The sequence below is a fragment of the Antedon bifida genome, chromosome 10 (assembly GCF_963402885.1).
Source record: "Antedon bifida chromosome 10, ecAntBifi1.1, whole genome shotgun sequence".
NCBI classification, from domain to species: Eukaryota; Metazoa; Echinodermata; class Crinoidea; order Comatulida; family Antedonidae; genus Antedon; species Antedon bifida.
The window spans coordinates 2,838,237-2,854,634 of NC_136235.1; the positions used below are offsets into that span (position 1 = coordinate 2,838,237).

The 16,398-nt window shown below is 33.5% G+C and overlaps 1 protein-coding gene across 1 annotated transcript; it reads right to left on the bottom strand.

Annotated features, from left to right (window-relative positions):
* Positions 1 to 209: 209 nt before the first annotated feature.
* Positions 210 to 12,930, bottom strand: LOC144854476 (uncharacterized). The gene is made up of 20 exons (XM_078712434.1): positions 12,771 to 12,930; positions 10,225 to 10,338; positions 9,807 to 9,908; positions 8,868 to 8,987; positions 7,648 to 7,750; positions 6,770 to 6,935; positions 6,307 to 6,410; positions 5,688 to 5,824; positions 5,555 to 5,597; positions 5,193 to 5,440; positions 4,912 to 5,034; positions 4,493 to 4,681; positions 3,847 to 4,083; positions 3,266 to 3,466; positions 2,779 to 2,949; positions 2,228 to 2,557; positions 1,373 to 1,462; positions 1,016 to 1,205; positions 858 to 908; positions 210 to 751 (listed from the first exon to the last, which is right to left on the bottom strand). The coding sequence occupies exons 1-20, from the start codon at positions 12,780 to 12,782 to the stop codon at positions 210 to 212; spliced, it is 3,273 nt and encodes a 1,090-aa protein (XP_078568560.1). The 5' UTR covers positions 12,783 to 12,930.
* Between the last annotated feature and the right edge of the window lie 3,468 nt (positions 12,931 to 16,398).

The following is a 16,398-nucleotide window of genomic DNA, read 5'->3' on the forward strand; positions in this document are numbered from 1 at the left end:
TCTACACATTATTCTTTACCTAGCCTGGTACTAACATAGCCTGTATCAAGCGAGCAACTATCATATATTTCTAAATTAAATTTAAATAATTTTGTCTAAAACCTTGCTACTTAAATCAGAACAGAAACCACATGGTACAGTCTATGTACTAACATATCTTAAGACTTTCCTATATTTAGGTACCGGTAAACCATTTTGTATTCACACAATTAACACTCGTCACTATCTTCTAATTCTTCAGCGGCTAATGTTAACTCATTCTTCTTCAACTTTTCGATAAATGGTTCCAATTTGTGTTTATTTAGGATACCCCTTTGTTCAAGATCCAATATCACAGTCCACTGATTGCCGTCGTATTTCTTGGAAACCTTCTCTAGGTTAACCAGTGTTGTTACATTGCCTTCTGAAAGTTTGTTACCGAAGTTAATCAGTTTTTGTCGATACGGTGTGAACGATTTTACCTGATCGTCGGCTTTTTCGTAAGTGTCCTTCAGCAGTTTGTTTTCCTCCAGAACACCCTGTTTACCAGTGACATTGATTACGTCGATGACAACTTCAAAGTTAGTAGCAGTAAGATAACCGGCGGATTGCATTAACTTAAACACCTCCATTGTGCTTTTAGCCTTCTGTAGATCGTTGAAAGGTCGTATCAGGTCTTTGCACAACATCTTCAGCTGGTCAAGTGAACCGTATTCATCATACCAGTCTGACGTATTTACCAGCATTTGCTGAAATTCTGTTTCGAATGATCCTGTATTATATAAACACATATATTTATTAAGTTGTTTATAGGCCGAATTCACTTTTGATATTGACGATGGCTAATTTTTATTATTAAAAAAGTCATTGTAAATTACCTGGGTTTTGACTCGACTGTGTAAATGGTTCTGCGTCGGGCCGTTCTGTACCTAAAAAAATATTGTTCCATTCAAAATAAGCATTAATATTACATAAGGTGGACGTAAAATTCGTTACATAAAAAGCCGAATAATTGTACATTTTTTTTGATAATCACCTGTTAAAAACAGTTTTCTGAAGCCTTGTGTAACCATTGCGTTTTTTCCACATGGAACAGTCGGGTTGTCTAAACATCGTTGTAGATCATGGAAATGTAGCTTGGAAGATTCACACGCTATGCAGAGCACGGACAGTTTGTAGCCGACTGTACACTTGGATTCCAAATGCTTCTGTAGAAAGTCTAAAACCTACGTGATAATATAAATGTTTATTTGTATTACCGATGTTGTATATCATTTAGAATTTCTATTTCTCATAGTGCGAAATATGACAAATTATTTCAATTTCAATCTTAATTAGGTCAACATCATGTACATCATCATACATAGAACGATGTAGGTTTGGCTTGCCTTACCTCTTTGCAAAAAGCTGGTTGTGGTCTATCTATCAGCCTGGTAGTACCTCTCTCATCTTTGCTAATTTCATCTCTGCGTGTTATTTGAAACTGTTGAAAAACACAATAGTCAATCATCATGAATTATTGTTGTTATTATTCACGTTTAAAATTTGCTATATTTATAAATTAGAAAGTTCATAAAATGTTCGTAGTTAGACGAAAGAAATTATACATAAATAGTTTGTTTTAAATGAATAAATTATGGAAATTTCGATATTATAAATGTGATTTACTGATAGAAACAAATGGTCAGAAGAGATAAATAATATTGGACTCTATAACTTTCATAGGTAGGCTTACTTTTGTAACAGTAACAAGGCAATATGTTAAACTGCGGCGCATTCGCGGAGTGCAAAAGAACGAGGTATAGTGTTAACAATTGACACTGACACTTTGCTAATGATTGCTAATATGCCTGGCTGCCAATGATCAAATGAGACTGCTAAGCCTGAGCAATTGTAACATCGTACATAATTTACAGTAGTTTGTATGTGTGTATTTGCCATCATTTGTGTTAATATTATGCACATCTTGCTAATTACAGGATGAGTAGAATTATATCGGGCTTAATTGAGGCTTATGGAGGGAGCATTATTTTTTTCCTATTAGGTTGAGGCAGAAACTAAAAACGAAAGCACGTTAACCACCAGCTGAGGCTCCACAAACCTTCATCGTGTAATTTGCAAATGATTGCTGTTTAGTGGGTGTTAACAAATAGAAAAATTCTCTGTTCGTAGGACTAATGTGAACGATGTGCTCAGATTTTGACTTAGAACTTTGGTGTGGTGATGGTAGCCAAAAATAAATACGCACCTTCAATGCGTTAACTTGTCGTCTTCTTTGCTTGTTATCCTCTTTATGTTCAACGGCACCAAAACTGACAACGTGATTATCAAATCCAAAATCACTACGATCTTGGTATAATTGAAAATCATCACTTCTCCGTCCTTTAATCTTCGAGAGGTGTAGGAACTCAACAATCAACATGTGGTAGACGGCGTCAGGAAGAAAGTCCATAGGTTTGGGGGTAGTCAAATAGATCGACACCATGTTACTCGAATCTTCCTTTACTTCCAATGCATCGTCTCTAATTTGTATCCGAGAAGGAACCAGGAACACTCGGTCACTGTCATTTTCCTCATCCTATAAAAGAGATTTTGTTCACTACTTTTTATTAAATTAAAATATGTCTCCCATTGTTTCCCGCCATCTTCGAGGTCAATTGTAAGATAATTTATGTTAAGAAATGTTGTAGAAATTGTAAAATGACAGTAAGAATTAGAAGTGTCCATATTGAAACCATTTTTAAATGGCTTTTTACCCAGTGTAAATTCATAAATGGTTAAGAAACAACAAAAGCTCACCGTCACAGTTTGCGTTTCGAATACAAGTTGAAACATCTTCAATACATCTAAGAAGATATCCAAATAGCTTTCATCTAATTCAATCAGTTTCCGCCATAAATGACGTACTAATTCCTCTTCCAGAATTCCCTCGACATTAAATCTTTCCCATAATTGATTTAATCTAGACCACTATAAAAAACAACATACACTACAAAAATTAATAGATAACTATGAATCATAAAAACACATGTATCAATTGCCTGTAATAGACATACAGTACATACTAGCATTAATTTATTTTATTTTTATCACAGCTATTATTTTTTGGATTCGTATTTATGCCAAACAATCACTTTATTTATAACAAACTTTTTCAGAAACAGAAGTTAGGCAGTAACAGAGATGTCAAAACAATAAAATGCTTTTTAATGTTCGAATTATGATAATTTCATTAGTTTATCTTTCACATCTCATTCTAAACAAGCTGGGCAAGATGTCAACTTACCTTTCCGCCGATGCTGTCTGGTATTTTGTCAGTGAAGATTTCTGTCACCATTTCAACCATCGTTTGTAAATTTATTAGCACTACATGCTTTAATTTCTCTTCATTCTTAGAGTACAGAATATTCCCTGTGTCATTCAGGTAGTCCAGAACCATAGTCAGTTCTGAATCACCAATTTCACATTCATTTGCGATTTTGGTTATCTAGAAGAAGGAGGTAATGGAACACTTTCAATAAATTATTTTTGATACATAAACTAGGGCGTAAATATTGATTTTCGAACGCGTAGTCAACTAAACAGCCTATACGTCTCGTGTTGCGCGTTGACCACTGTGTAACAGGAATGAACGGCATATATAGGCCTAAATTGTATTCGCATTTTTTTAGAAGTGAAGGAGACAATTTGTCACACTTCCGGGTCATAAATATAAACAATTTGAATCTTTTTTCAGTTTCACAATAATATTTTCCTTCAAAGTGGTTATTTTTATCAGCAGTAATTACGCCTACATTTTTCCCGATATTAAATTACTAAAATCTTTGATTGAAAGAAAAACATTGCAATTATTTGACTTTAAATTACCTCATTTAAGGACAACAACAGCTTTGTTTTACCAAGTTCTTGTATCTTGGTCTGGAAATCAACCCACTTGATTGGAATCTTTCGTTTCATTTCATTCATGAAAATTCCAATTCTTTTTTTGAGTTTCTCAATTCCTCTACCAGATTTGCTATCTACCATGTATATCTCAGGATCTACGTGTTTTTCGTATGGTGTGTCTTTGATAGCTTCAAGTATTTCTTGCCCCATAGCCTTAATCTGTAATATCAAACATAATTAAACATGTATTCATATAACCAGTACAATATACTGTATATATAAATTATACTATAAGTCCAATATAGTCGATGAGAGAATACAGTTTCTTCATATTGAAGGCACCATTATTAAATGTATTACTGATAGAAATATTATGTTGTGAATTAAAATTCATTACAGCGTTGATTCTAAAAATGTATTGCATCTATTGGTGTAAAATGTATTTCTAATCTTAAAATGTATTTCAAACAGCATTATCTTTTGGTGATCTTTTAATAGTATTCTTATTATTTTCATTCATCTCTCTTTTAGGGTAGAGAAAGTGAAGGTAAAAAAGCTAATCCTCTCAAATCTAAATATACATAACTTATCTTTTAAATAAATGTTATCAAGCTTATACGTCACTTACCTTGGCAATTTTCTCAGCTTCGTTTCTTCCTTTAACTTTGTCTTTGTGAGTAGCGACTAGTATAATGGGCGGTAAAACTACACCGTTTAAGCTTCTCTCTATGCTAGGCCTATACCGCACCACGGCGTATTCATAAATGGACCTTATCCAGAAAACAGTCATTCCCAAATTCGTCATTCCCCAAAATCCCTGAAAACAATAAATAACTGTACAATAACTATAATCTACAGGCACAAGACATTCTAAACAGCTAGTCATATATTACCGCAAATTAATTTATAATTACTTTTCAAACGGTAAGAAGAGGAAACTTCGGCTTGATAAGCTAATGTCAACCGACTAACTGGGGCACAATGGCTGGGAGTAACAACTTTCCCTTAGAATTCAAAAAGAAAACAAATCATAATATATAAATTTACACAATCTTTTGGAGCTTTCTTCTTGTTGGTACTTTGATTTACATCCCTTATTTTTACCATCTCATGGAGTCCATCTACTGCACTGAACACTACAATGTACGTAACGCCTCCTGTCAGGAACAACTAAACGGAATAAAGTGTACTGTAATAAAGTAATTGAACGGCAAACCACACAAATAACACTGATACCTCCCGCTTTTACCTTCGACCTAAAACTAAAGATAAATCATACAAAAGATTAAATATTGGTAAAACTTTGACCATGTATTGTTGCTACTCACTCGGTGTGTTATATAATATGTCAGCTGCCCTGCATAATCCCAAATGCTACTAATATTCTGAGGTTTAGTAGTTCGGCTCGATGTCTGCTGCTTGTCTCCGGATGCCCAAAATTTTAATTTACCAAGCACACCAACTGTCTGTCTTCCACCGGTGTGGGCCGTTGTGTCAAGTTTATCGCTGATTTTATTAACAAGTAATTTGTGAATTTGTTCAGGAAACTTCTTTGCCAGTGTATTTCCTCTGTCATCTAAGGCAAATACAACATTATTTGCTTATTTCTATTTCATCATTAAAAATACAAACGATACTGATGATAATTCTGATCGTAATAAAAATACAAAACGGACAATAATAATTATACCCTTTTCCTCTAGATTCAATTCCTCCTCTTCTTTTAAAACATCCTACGAATAATCAGAAAGATAAGTTAACATTTCGTCTAATTCTTCAACAAATAATACTCTAATAATTTGTAGTAGAAGAGAAAAAAGTACCATAACTTCAGCCGGTTTCTCTATCTGATCAGATTCGATGGATGATGTCGAAGTCGTGCTAGATTTTCTTTGTAGTAATTGTTTTGCCACATATTCTGTCACTGCTTCTTCTCGAATCTCATTCGATAATTGAATTACTATAAAATACATAATAACGTTATATTACAACTACGTAATATCAAGGAGGCATTATAGATTATGTGGGATAAACCTTCTTCCAACAAACAGGTTTATAATACCAATTTACCCTTAATTAAACAATTAAATTCCTTGTTTTACTCGAACTGATGTTTATTCAGGCTTAGTAAATTTTAGAAGGTATTTACCACCATCATTACATTCTTTCAGGTGCTAATTCGGTAAATATTAATTGTTTTTGTACCATTAATTCCTCACACTGAATGTAAGTGTTTTTTTCTGTATATAGTATGTTAAAGATACCAACAATCTTATAATGGTCGGCATAAACATTATTGCGATCTTCCATCGATGCAATATATCATGCTATATTAGAAATGAATAATTGGAAAAAATCTGTTTCATTAGATCTAGTTCCCAATAAATAACTAATTTTGAAAATCACCAACCAAGAACCTTTAACACTATACTTTTTCAATACCGTCAATATTGTGTTCCTGCCACTTTTGGTAATCGTCTCCTGACGCTTCAACCAGTGTGTTTGCGACAACTATTCCGTCGGTAGACTGTTCCTTGGGATCGAATCTAAACGATAATATACATTACTAAACAGTCATAATATAATGTTTACATAATTATTATTGAAATTAACTGTTTTGAAGCATGTTGACTTTGTGCTTTACCTAGGCAAAGCTTCATCAAACTGCTGTTTTGAGACGTTTTTGGACATCTCTACACTATGAAACATGAACTTTAAGTATAGGATTCCTCAAGTTGTCTTCACTAAAATTGACGACCACCAACAATGTTTAAATTATAATAATACAACATTAGGAATATTGTGTTAATCTTCTGTTAGGTCTAGGATTATAATTCGCCGACAATTCTATACGCAATAGAATAATTCAGTAGAATAATCTACATATTATCATAAACAAACATACCTTTTTCCAAGAATAGCTTTCACGCAACTTGTTTTGCCAGCTCCTTCTTTCCCAAGGAACATACTTCTTGAATTGACTATTGTAACTGTACCATTTTTTAGAGCCTCTTTGAAAACTGCAGTTGCTTCCTTACCTCTAGCAATTACTTCAGCTGGAATTGAAAACTCTAAGACACAAATATTTGGATAATAAATTAATGGTGCCATGTATTTATATTATCAAAGAAAAAGATCATTTTTTCCGAAAATAACAAACTGTTATATTAAATTAATTGTTCAGACTGTAAGCATTTGGACCAGTGGTATGATTACTATGTAAGACGCAATTTTATAGCAAATGTTTAATTTATTAGGATGCGTCTTTAAATCATGTTAAAGCTTAGAATCAGAACAGAATAATCAGTAATAAATAAATGCCTCAAGCACGTTGTTATACTATCCATATCACCACTTAACAACTTATCTTGTTGTTTGCTATGATTCAAAGTTATTTAGTGTCCTTTTTGGATCCAATACTTTTTTAATTGTATAGAACCTTTCAAGTTTAAAAACGTTTTAATTCTTATTTTTTCCAGCAAAATGGCACAAAACAGATTGATAAACCAGCTTATCTTGAATTTTTAATGATTCAGTAAACGTCACAAGTTTATTGATCAATAAGTTGTCCTTTCGTCTGTTCAGAAGCTTAAACGAATTTCTGTTTATTTTTATATCAACAGGAATTGAATTACCATCGGTTTAATATATAATAACAAACCTATCATGGACAGTTACGATTTTTACGTTTCATTGAACTTCATTTATTCACACACCTAATTTATATTTTCCAACAATAAATTAACAATACATAACAATGTCAGGTGTAAAAAATCTACTTGCCTTCTATCAGTTGTATGAGCTCTCGTTTCTTTTCCTTTTTAGTTTTTTTATCATACCCTGAACACTCATTTTCTTTATACAGATCAATCGGTGTTTTGTTTTCCTAAACAAATAATAAATGCAAACATGTTTACAAAACTATTTCGTAATCAATTAAAGTAATCAATCAAGTAAATTAAATTATTCGTTATAGGGCTAGCCTACTTATAATAGTTAAAACACCAAATAGTTTTAATTAATAGCATACAGTAATACTTATAAATATAAGACCGATTCAATTTAATGAATACATGGTCGAGGAAAACACAGTTTGGTTTCTACAAATTATGTAAGCCTAACAATCATAAAGTAGAAAATACAGACCACTTTTTATATTAATGTGCAAAACGTGCTACTATGACAGACTTACATTTTAATTCACGTATATGATCTTGTATATTTTGGGTATGATCATTTTTGGACATTTTTTCTAATGGTAATATTGAAAAGCAACATTATGTACTACTTGATGACCTTTTTATATTATTTCCTTGTAAACAATACTTAACTACTGCATAGAGGTATAGAAGACTATACTAAGATTTACCGCCCATCACGTAAATTAATAACTTTAAGTATTATTTATTTATTTTATCCACATTATAATAAATACTTTTTCTAATAGTTTCAATATTTGATAGTCTTGAAAAATTATCTACATTGATTTAAGTATTTTGTGGCTGCAATACTAAATTTATTTATTTAAATTTACCTACTGATCGTTTTTTATTAATTTTTTAATTGTTATGTAATTTATTTTTGTAACTGCATTGTTAATGTTAGAACGCACCGTTGCATAAGCGTGTTCCTCTGATCCAAAAGCATTGTTCGAATAAAGTTTGAGTTTGACTGAAACCATTAATTTTTTATAATCGGATGTTATTGCTTACGGAGAAACAGGCTATATTACATCACTGTGTGATTTTATTTGAAATGTTTCTATCTGTAAATATCACGTTAATGACTCACACGCTCAACATGCATACTGTACCTTCTGACCCAAATTGAAGTATAGCTACTGTTTTATCACAACATTTAAATTGTGCAATCTAATCATTAAATGTCTACTGCTTATTGCGTCAAAAAGTGTTTACTCATAAAAACATTAATTTATTAAAAACCTGATTTTAATTTGAGTAAAAACTAATCATTAATTTAATATAATTATATTTGATGATTACATATTGTTTTGTTGAACACGATGCTCCATACGTCATCAGGCAGATGGCAGTATCATGATGTTGCTTGTAAGTTAAATCCGGTGATTCGAGACAAACATGCAATGGTGTATCGCTAAATAGCTGTAATTAAATAGCAAAATAGTATGTAAATCAATGTCAATAACGTGTTCTATAACTATTCGCAAGAAAACATACCCCAATAATTTTAATCTTTTCGGTGCAAAGTCTTTATTGTAGGTACGGGCAGAGATTAATCAGATACATCGGTGTTGTACAGTCGATTGTGGAACTCTTAAAACTCTTATAACGGTTGAGAGTAGATGGAAGAGTGGAAGGCGTACATGAAAATGATTGCATTTTTAATTAATCCAGTTTTAATCGCTTAAATGTCCATTTACACTAGGACGATAACGATCGACGATAAAAAGATAAACATAAAACAAAAGAAATTAGAAGATTTTTCATTCTGTAAATAAAATAACCATTTATGCTGTCTTTGATGAAAATGATATTTATCATGTCCAATCAAATGACGTCTTAATTAGTAAGAGCAATAATATCGTACCGATACAACGATGTTATTGTTCTTATTGATCATGACGTCATTTGATCAATCATAAATGGTTATTTTATAGTTCAAGAAGGCTCTTTTATTTATTTAATTTTTTTATGTAAAAAAGGGCTATATTTTTCTTATATTGTCGATCGTTATCGTCCTAGTGTGTAAGCAGTCTTTAAACTACATACAATAATAGGCAATCTGATTTACATTATTATGTTAGTTTGCTTATAGAAGTGCATTTACATAGAATATATGTTTGTGACCATGACATTAACACATTATCTTATCTTATATAACCATATAGCATTGAACGTCGATCGTCTACCTTTTAAATGTATTTTAAAGCAAGTTGTTTTATTAATGTGTACTCTACTCACCCCATCTGCTGTATTCACGTGTTGTCTGTTTCGTTCTAAAACATGTTTCAATGCGATCGAGTACCCTTTTTGTGATAAGCAATGAACAATAGTAGATAACCTCTGTGAACAAACAACAAAATTACATAAAACAATCGTCACATATAAAATAACATAACGTATAACGATACTCAACATATTTGTTTTAATTAACTGTCTTCATGTCTGTGCACTGTAGGTAGGAAGGACAGAATTTTTACTATTTCTGAAGTTCAACCTACACTGGGAAAGAGTATGTTACTTCTTTTCCATTAATAAAAGACCCAACAACGAAGGGAACTAAACATGAATATGATTTGCAAGGTCAAGGTAGGATGTCCAAGATCAAGGTAAATCAAGGTATACGCATTAGTTGTGTTTTCTATCTGATTGTCCTTACATATTGCGAGCTGTATTCCAGGCAAACATCTGATGCTTGAGCAATCAGCTGAATTACTAAGTTTTCTGGAATATAATACCACCACACACTCCTCATTAATAACGTTTGATTATTCTAACAAGAAAAAACATACATAGTATTACATTAAAGTGACTCAATGCGTATATGGATTATGTACAGGTTTTAATTTGTTTTGAAGAGAGACATTAAAAATAAATAATTATGCATAAAATATATACCATAATCATCATTATTGAATTATGAATATCCTTTGAATTATAATTTTCTTTTTCCTTATTCTTAAATATTTCATTCAGAAAAAAGCGTACTGTTGTGAATAAAAATTGTTTTATATTTGATATTATGATATTGTATGTTGATGTTGATAATACATATGCCTACCTATCTATTGTGTAAATCATTATTATTGTATGGAAAATAACAGTTAATTATATCTCAACTGACGATTATAGTATGTATTACTATTTCAGTACAGCTATTAATTACTGCTTCGTTCCCACGCGTAACCTAGCCTACGCGTGGGGCATTGTTTTATGATCGCCAAACCCACGAAGTATTGTCTTTTGATCGCGATCCCACGCGCTTCCACGAAGTATTTTTTTTTATCGCGTTGCCACGCGTTCCTACGCGTTCCCATGCGATACGACGGGAAGGTATTGTTTTTGGATCGCGATAATACGATCGGCTTTGCTTCCTACGATGGAAGGTCTTGAATATACACCATTGTTACCAGCTATCAAAAGAGAACAATGCCAATATAATAACCCACCTTGGATCTACGAATTCTACGAGTAGGCCTGTCTTCCCTAGCTACTACAGGCCTTGTTGGCTAGGCCCAGAGCCTATAGCGATTGTTAATATTTAAAATATTGATAAAAATGCTTCGTTTCATTTCGTCGTACGAGAGTTTGTCTAGAAAAATTGATTTAAAACAATATCTCCCAAAATAATACTACGATTGCGTAAAAAGTAATTATAAATATGACCCTATACGAAGGAATCAGCCAACACCGCTAAAATAATAATATATTCTTTGAATAAAATCAAATAACCTATGACCCACATTAAAGAGTGCACCAACTGGTAGCGAAAAAAAAATCACGCGAAACATCGGTGGTCGAGCGAATTTCATTATCACATGTGATAAAAACAACGCAAATCAAACATGTTGATACAAAAAGTTGGCCGTGGCCCACTTCACTGAGGTTCACCGGCCGCACGAGTGCCGTTAGGCAGGCCCGTAACCAGGGGGGGGGGGGATCCCCCACCCCCGACATAAGAATTTAAAATATATTTTAACTAAAACCTAACACTAAAATTTACAAGATAAATTCTATTTGATAACTGCTGAACATCGTGGTTCTGGAGCTAGCCGAACACAGAGCATAGTTGTTTGCTTGACATAAAAGGGTATTCCCCTACACAGGTCTCCGCGTGCTGTGACGGGGTGTGTAGAAAGCGACGACCTCGAATTGGACGACCCCAACGACTGGGCGACCTCGAATTGGACGACCTAGTTGGCCTAATCCTAATTGGACGACCCATAACACGAAACCGACGACCCCTACAGTCTAGCCTAGACTAGGCCTAAGTGTGGTATAACATCACGAAGCCGAACATAGCCAAATATCTCTAAACCATACCTTATATAATACTCGCAAGCAAGCAATTGATTGAAAAAATACAGAAATATCGCCATTTGATACTGAATGTGTCGACACGAACAAACGAACAGATATGGAACGCCAAGAGTGCATCATTAAAACTGCATTCGACTCGATTAGCACACGAAATATCATAAACATGGCAAACCAGGTCAAAACGGCCTCTTTTTCAGCGGCGGGTAAGGTTTGCTCAGTGGAGTGGTCATCGTTAACCCAAATAATCAAATCAAATCACCTTACCCGCCGCTGAAAAAGGGGCCGTTTACAGGTAATATAGGCCAAGTAGTTACACTGCATGGCATGCTAGATTGGTACTCTGTACGAATTTAATAGCGGATGTGTGGTACTTCGTTGATTTTTTTTTCTGGGCCTATAGCTAGCTAAGCTAAATAAAAAAATATCGGGCGTAACTGCTGTATTTTCAATCATTTTAACAACACATAACAATAGACGCGTGGCAAAACAATGCCTCTCGTAGGATCGCGATCAAAAAACAATGCAGTTCGTAGGATCGTGATCAAAAACAATTATACCTCGTAGCCACGCGTGGCCACGAAGCTGGAGCGTGGGTTACGTTGTAGTAATTTTTAGCTGTACTGATACATCAATATAAATCAAATTTCATTAGAGTTTAATTTTAATTCACGGAATTTATAACACAAATTGTCATTATTTAACGTTCTATATGTACGGTCAGCAGAGACAGGCCTGCCATTAAGAGTTATAATACAAAACATTCGTGAAGGTTGAATCCAAACAAGGCAATCTTGATTGCCTTGTTCCAAATAACGTACATGTTTTCATTTGTATAAATCAAAACATTTTTTTAGGCTAATCATTTGATATAAAACAACAACCTACACTGTCTGACATAGTATTTACAAGGTGTGGTTCGGATGCACACAGTCGTTCAACTTCTGGCCAATTCTCTGAAACAATAGCTTGCCACAATTTGTTGCTGTTAAATAAAGTGTAAACAAAACATAAAGCTTGTCAGAAAAGGATGAATATAAAGGTGATCATTAAGACGGCTGTAAAACTAAGGCCATCGACTCTAAGATTTCTTTTATGCTTGACATACTGTACTTATTTTAACCGCTACACATCTCTGTGAATGCTCTGTTATTTATATATACAATAATTTATTATGCGAGACATAGGCGCGACTAGGAGGCCATTGCAATCATTGAATTCCATAAAAGAAGGTTAAATAGTCTTAGTTTTACAGCCGTGGCGATTGGTGTGTACTGCATGACCATTGGTGTGTACTGCATGACCATTGGTGTGTACTGCATGATGATTGGTGTGTACTGCATGACGATTGGTGTGTACTGCATGATGTTTGGTGTGTACTGCATGACGATTGGTGTGTACTGCATGATGTTTGGTGTCTACTGCATGACCATTGGTGTGTACTGCATGACCATTGGTGTGTACTGCATGACCATTGGTGTGTACTGCATGACCATTGGTGTGTACTGCATGGCGATTGGTGTGTACTGCATGACGATTGGTGTGTACTGCATGATAAATGTGAACTGAAGGCAGAGGAGGCGTTCCATATGGGAGAACAGTCTTAGACTGAAGAGGCAACTCAATATAAAGAATAAATAAATAAAGATCATACATAATTATATGAAAGGTGATCATAATGAAAGGTGATCATAATGAAAGGTGATCATAATGAAAGGTGATCATAATGAAAGGTGATCATAATGAAAGGTGATCATAATGAAAGGTGATCATAATGAAAGGTGATCATAATGAAAGGTGATCATAATGAAAGGTGTTCATAATGAAAGGTGTTCATAATGAAAAGGTGTTCATAATTAAAAGTGATCATAATGAAAGGTGGCCATAATGAAAGGTGATCAAAATGAAAGGTGATCATAATGAAAGGTGGCTATAGTGAAAGGTGATCATAAAGAAAGGTAACCATAATGAACTGTGATTATGATGAAAGTGGTCATAATGAAAGGTGATCATAATGAAAGGTGGTCATAATGAAAGGTGATCATAAGGCCAAAAAAAAAAAAAATATTGTGTTGGCCACGTTTTGGGTAAATCCTAAAAATGGGTAGGTCGGTAGGAAAAGTTTTTTTTTTTCAGACCAAAAATGTGTTGCCGGCAAAATAATAAACAATTTACACAATTGATACAAAAAGACTTTTAAACACTTTTCATAGTACCCTAGGCTCACACTAGCTATAATTGTTTCAACAAAAGTTTAAAAAAAGGTTTATTAAATAAACGTACGTAGGCCTAGCTTTTTGAGGCAAAAATGCCTAGGCTAGCCATATAGCTACCATTTTTAAAGCCAACAAAAACAATCAAGATCGAAATAAACTATTTCCGTGTTAATGCTACATTACGCAAGTTAACATATTATTCTAGATGAAAAATATTGAGTTTTATATTGTTTTATCCATACGTAATTACACTGGCATTAAAGATATCACATTAAAATGTAGGCCGTTTTTTGAGCCATATTTCGCCGATTTCTTATCGCGGGGAAATTCCCCACCAGCGACATCGATCGATCGAGGCTAGAGGTCCGGCTAGAAGCCTAGCGTGCATGCCGGAACGGATGGATTATCGCTATATAAATAACAAGTTTGAACAAAAGAGCTTACGACAATCTTAGGTACATTTTTATTAAACGTATATAGGCCTACTTGCTTGGCGAACCCATGCCTTTTAAATCATTTAACAAGTCCGTAATCGGATTGTAGTACTGTACAGTCAAACCAAAAAACACCGCATCAACAACCTCGTGCGATGTACGATCTGTTGTTCTTTTGCTGCAGATCAACATTGGTAGAGTCCATTAATTATGAGGGTGTTTAAAAATGTGATAACTATTAAAAACCTGTCTTAACCACTGTGTAATCAAAGTGTTTATTTGATTTAAACTTAGATCCCCCAAAAATTAATAATCGCGTATTCCGGCTATCACGTGATTGATTCACGGTTGGTTGCACGCTTCTTTTTTACACGTCCGGCGGAGGTGAAATATGTTCGCCAATTTGGCAAATAAGACAATATTTTTTCACCATTTGGTTTCAAAATTGCCGTTTGGCTCTCAAAAAAAAAAAAAAAAAAAAAAAAAAAGCCGACCTTCATTTTCGGCAGTTTAGGGTCGGTCGGGCGTGGCCAACACAATAATTTTTTTTTTTTGGCCTAATGAAAGGTGGCCATAGTGAAAGGAGATCATAATGAAAGGTGATCATAATGAAAAGTGATTATAATGAATGATGATCAAAATGAAAGATTATGAACAACGAATCGTGTACTTACTCACTAGCAGGAATACTCTCCATTTTTGTTGTTGCTTTCATAAAATGTGTCAACAAATCTGCATTATTTTAATTTAATGTGCTTATAAAGAACCCGCTCCATCGTTAGCGTTGTTGGTAAGGTCCATGGAAAATCGACATTCAGATTCTATTCTGGTAAATTATTTAACGAACAAATGGGCTCAACGGAATGCAACACAACTGTGACTCTAAAAATGAGTGGTGCATAACTAATCAAAACTTGTTATTCTTTTCAGATCTAATCTTAGGTACATTTTGTATAGGGAGTGAGTTATTATAATAACAATATACAATAACGTAAGCACTCAGTTTACTTGTAGTTGTTGAGTAAAGAATGAAAGTGCCATGTTTGTTTGAACAGAACATCATACAATGTTATGGATAGCTGGCTTATTTGAATTTACAGCCATGCATTTTGCTTAAGCTGCCCCTGCCAAGCATTTTGTATTTCTTGTTTTGTATGTTATTGGATACTGTAGTGTATTGATATTATGCTGGTAAATGCATGGTTATGGTTAATACAGTAGGTTTAACTTGTATTTAGTATATTTCTCATTTGTCAACAAATAAAAATTCATTGGTATTTTGTCTTTAAATTGTATAGTATTATAGAATTTCCCTGTGATATTCCAAACAATCTTTAATTTATCAAACAAGAATAAATAGAATTTATAAAATAAATAGTTAACTGAGAATATATATGACAAAATAATGTTAATACTATAAATACAGTATAATAAGTTAGTGGTATTTGTCAACTGCATACAAAAAGACCAGTGAACCGTGACACATTCCAACACGCACCTTGATTCAGATTGAATTGCTGGATAAAATTATTACTGTAGGCCTACTTGTATACATAGGCATTTTTAATACGCTCTTCAAACAGATTTTACCTAGGTTAACTGGTAGCAGGGAAACACTTAGTAGTTCTCAGTCGTACAGTTTAAGGTAAATTCAAGGTAAATATTAATATACAACAGCCAACCTTAATCAAAATGATGACTTCATTCAGTATTATGTTTTAAAGAGAACTCTGAAATTAACCATAAAAATATGTATAAATAACACGACTTATTATTGATAATAAAAAACATTCAGAATTAAATAAATTGTTTGTGAAGTTGAGAAGCCTTCCGTGATGCCTATCCGTTGAAAGCACCAACGAGGAA